The sequence below is a fragment of the Ursus arctos genome, unplaced genomic scaffold (genome assembly GCF_023065955.2).
Source record: "Ursus arctos isolate Adak ecotype North America unplaced genomic scaffold, UrsArc2.0 scaffold_26, whole genome shotgun sequence".
Classification (NCBI taxonomy): Eukaryota; Metazoa; Chordata; class Mammalia; order Carnivora; family Ursidae; genus Ursus; species Ursus arctos.
The window spans coordinates 41,805,784-41,810,070 of NW_026622941.1; the positions used below are offsets into that span (position 1 = coordinate 41,805,784).

At 59.2% G+C, this 4,287-nt stretch overlaps 1 protein-coding gene across 1 annotated transcript; it reads right to left on the reverse strand.

Annotated features, from left to right (window-relative positions):
• Positions 1-3,068: 3,068 nt before the first annotated feature.
• TMDD1 (transmembrane and death domain 1) lies at positions 3,069-3,986 on the reverse strand. Its single transcript, XM_026501617.2, has one exon. The coding sequence runs from the start codon at positions 3,984-3,986 to the stop codon at positions 3,069-3,071; it is 918 nt and encodes a 305-aa protein (XP_026357402.2).
• Positions 3,987-4,287: the final 301 nt, after the last annotated feature.

A 4,287-nucleotide genomic window follows, 5' to 3' on the forward strand; every position in this document is an offset into this window, starting at 1 on the left:
GCTGTTAATTTCAAACGCAGAGCCAAAGCCACTGAGCAGCAGCTGACACGGTTGCTGGTTTGCGTATGAAAAACACTTTCCCCTCTCCTTTCCTTAACCTCCTCGTTGCTTTGGCGGAGGAGACCATAATTTACAGCAGAGGGTGAGAGCCGCCAACACGTCCCGAGTCAACATGACCTACTCCCACTTCTCTAAATGAGCCGCTTTTGGCGTCAGAGATTGACTGGGGAGAAATAACCAGAAGCTCCCAGTCAAAGCCCCTGGAACGACAGTGCCCAAAGTTCTTTTATTTTCCGCCGCAACCAATGTAAACTTGTAAAAGACCACTAGTGAAGATTAGTGTATTAGTGAATGCATGGAGGCCAACACTGCTCTAAATGAGACATGATTAAAAAAAAAAAAAAAAGTACATCACTACTATAAGCCAAAAGGAAACAAAATAAAAACGACCCTTTTTACTGTACAAGGGAAGCCTGTCTTGGTGTCTGTTTGTTGCTTGACTATCCCAATTCTTGAGTCCTGGGAGGCGGTCTGGGAATTGGGACCTTAGCACATTTGGGAAAAGGAGGGGAACAGAAGGGAGAGAAATCAGTGTCTCTCGCCAAGCTCCGGCTGAGAAGTAGAGATTGGAGAGACGAGCAGGGTCCCGCCTACCACCTCTTCCCCTACCCAGATCCCCACCCACCCACCCACCCATTGCATGTGGCGTTCTTCCCCCTCCTGGGCCAGTGCTTCCAGGCCCATGAAACCCCTTCTTCACCAGTCCACCTGGCAGAGCCCCTAGAGATGACGTCAGCCAACCCAGCCGGGCTGGCCTCACTTCTGCCTTTTTCACCAGTATGTTAAAAAACAGGAGAAAAAAAAAAAAAAACTATCCTAATGCCCCAAAGCTTGGGCAAGCACAATGCCCAATAGTCTCCACTCTGCTAGCTAATGCTGGGCCCTGCCCTCCATCACCCCAACACATACACCAGCAGACTACGGCTGGTCTCCTTCACATTCGTGCAGGGGAGAGGGGCACCACTCCCCTCCCTCACCCTGCCCTGCTTTGGGGACATCCCTCTCTAGGCCATGTCTCCCCGTCCAGGAACACTCTCAGGAGGATTTTGAAGTGCCCACTCTAGTCCGTTCCAGTAGCTCCACTCTGGAGAGAGATGGCTGGTAGGTCAGTCCCCATCCTCCTCCCCTCGGCCCCAACCTCCAGGCCTGCTGTGGAGGTGAGATTGCCATGGGTTATGACTTTGTGACTTGAGTCCCGGGCATCTTCTGTAATGATGCCTCTTTCTTTTCTCAGATGTTGCCCAAAGTTTTGCAAAAAGCTTCGTTCATTTTCAGGTACCCCCACCCCCTAAAGAATCGGCTGCAACTAGCCAGCCAGGGGGACATCAGGAGAGAAAAGGAAGTCTGGGTTGGGAGGGGCCCAAGGTGTGCACAGAGTCTGTGCTGTGGCTCAGCTCTGTGATTTCTTGGATTCCCTTTCCAAGATTACCAAGATTTCCTCCACGAAAATGCTCCTGAGGCACCCCCTGCCCCTGCCCCCCACTGCTGTTTGCTGTACATAGAGGCTAAGTGGGGTGGGGTGGGCGGGTGTGCACGTGTGGTGTGTGTGTGTGAAGAATGTATATAGGTAAAGGGGAGCGTGGTCCAGTGGTTCCAGAAAAGGGACAGAACTCCTGTGTTCCATCCCCAGCTCAACCACTGGCTCGCTGTGTGGCCTTGGGCAAGTCACTTAACCTCTCTGTGCCTCAGTTTCCTCATCTGTAAAATGGGGATAATAATACTGACCTACCTCACAGGGGTGTTGTGAGGCTTTAACTAAATGTTTTGTAAAGTGTTTTGAGATACAGAGGCAAAGGCACTAGGGAAGGGCAAAGTATTATTTGGACTTAAGGAAGATGAAATGGTAACAAATGCTGCTATTCTGAGAGCCATTTTAAACTGCACTGCTCCAACCACCCCCGCTTCTCATCGCCAGGACAGCAGGTCGAGAAAATGTCTTTCCTTTCACTTGCTTCTGGGGTTTGTGATTATTCTAGACACTTAATTTTTTTCCCTTGCTGTATCTCCTCCTTCCCTCACCACCTCGACTTGTTCCCTGTTCCGGTTACGCGGAAATGGCAGAAATGCTTGAGAAATGAGAATGCATAAGTGGATTGGAAGTTTATAGTCTGAAACTTCAATTTTACTTTGTACTGTACACCTTTTTACTTTAGAATTTGCAATAAAGGGTTACGTCAATCTTGTTTTCAACTCTCCTCTTGGACTGGCCTGTCATTCTGTCATTGTTCTCATACCAAAGCCCCCCGACCGGGGGCAGACAGGGACTCAAGCTCTCCCACCCAGCAAGACCCCACCGCTGTCCTCTTTACCTTCCCCCACGGCAGGGGACAGAGTCTGAGGGCTCACCCAGGCTCAGCTCCGCAGATGGGCCGGCCGGGCCCCAGCCACTCAGGTGGGTGGGAAAGGTCTGGGGCTCCAGGTAGGGTAGGTCTTACTGTCTCCTCCATTCAGGAGGCCTTGCCTGAGTAGGGAGAGCAGCTTGGAGGCAGCAGCCCCTGCAAGTGGGGACACCTCTAGCTAGGCCACCCCTGCACACTCCAGCAGGGCCTCCGAGTAAACGGAAACTCCCTTACTGGTCACAGATCGTTCCCTCTGAGTTCAGCTTTCGGCTCAGGCAGCTCTGGGTTCAAAACCTTGACTATGCCACTAACTAGTTGTGGCCAGTTTCTTTACGTGTCATGGAGAGCGTACCTGCTTTTCTTGGGTTCTGAAGATTGTATCAAATAATGTAGGTAACGGCTTGGCACAGGGCCCGGCATACAGTTGGCACTCACTAAATGGTAGCTGTGGGTGCAAGAATTCCCGTGAGAGAAGGAGGTACTAAAGCTGGCAAGTGGGGGGCCTGCCCCACTCCCGGGCACACTGGCCCGGAGCCCCTCCTCTCCCACGGGCAGCCCCACTGGCGATGCGGCCATTTGCAACAAACCGACGCTTGCTCCCTCCTTTCCGTATCTGGTAACGTTTATAAGATGACGAAGACGACACTGGGCCAGGGCTGTGCTCCCGTGTCACAGCCGGGGGCACTGAGGCTCGGGGGGACGGGGCCCGCGTGCAGCCCGGACCCTGGGCGGCTCGAGCCGCTCCGCACACAGGAGTGGCCTCGCTTCGCACCCGCCGCGCGCCTGGGCCGGCCTGCGCCGGGGAGGGCCGGGGCCGGGGCCGTCGCCGCCCGTGAGCCACAGCGTGAGCAGGACGAGCAGCGCCCCGGCGCCCAGCGCCCCCACGAAGCCGGTGAGGAGGCCGAGCGCCAGCGGCCCGACCCAGCCGGCCGGGCTGCGCTCGTAGGGCGCCTGGGGCAGACGCTCCACGATCAGCTGCAGCCCGTCCCAGTCGGGCTCGGGGACCGAGGCGCGGCGGGGGCGCCGGAACCGGGGCGCGGCGGCGGGGCGGGGGCCGGGGCCGGGGCGGGGGGCGGAGGGCAGCCGCACGTAGCGCTGGCCGAACTTGCGCAGCTGCAGCGTCGCCTGCTGGTGGAGGTTCTTGCCCAGCTCCCGGGCCACGTCGGGGCGGCCGCTGCGCCGCAGAGCCCGGGCCACGCGGTCCCAAGACAGGGTCGGGGCCTTGGCCGCCAGCCAGGCCGCCAGCCCCTCCCGGCAGCCGTCCGACACCTCCGCGGGTTCGGTGGCCGCCCGCCGCCTCCGCCACAGCCGGCCCCGCGGCGCGGACGTGGACCCCCGCGGCTCGGGGCGGGCCAGCCGGTCCTCGGAGAGTCGGGTCAGCTCGGCCTCGACGTCCGGGTCCGGCGCCCTCAGGAGCGACTGGAAATGGTCGCACTCCTCCGGGGTCAGCAGCTCGGCCAGACGGACGGCCGCGTGGGGGCCCATGGCGTCCAGGGCCCCCGCCGGGGCCAGCGCCCAGCCCCAAAGCGCCAGCGCCAGCGCCAGCGCCGGGGCCCGAGCCCGCGCTGCCGTCGCCCTCGCCGCCATCGCCCTCGCCCTCGCCGGCGGTGACCGCGCCGCACCCACTGTGGTGGGAGGAGCTCCGAACGCCCACGGGTGGGGGAGGGGTGCCTGGTACCTGCGGCGGGGGGAGGGTGGGGGCCTCCGCAGGCCGGGATTGGGGGAGCGGGGCGACCCACACATGGCATCTCCCAGCACCCGGGAGATAGAATTGAAAGGAATTACGAGTGAGAGAGTTTTCCAAGACCCAGGGCTGGAGGACGCCCAGTCGCCCAGGAGGCTAGGATCCTGGGCCCTTATATTAAAACGCCTGCCCTAGGCCTGCCGC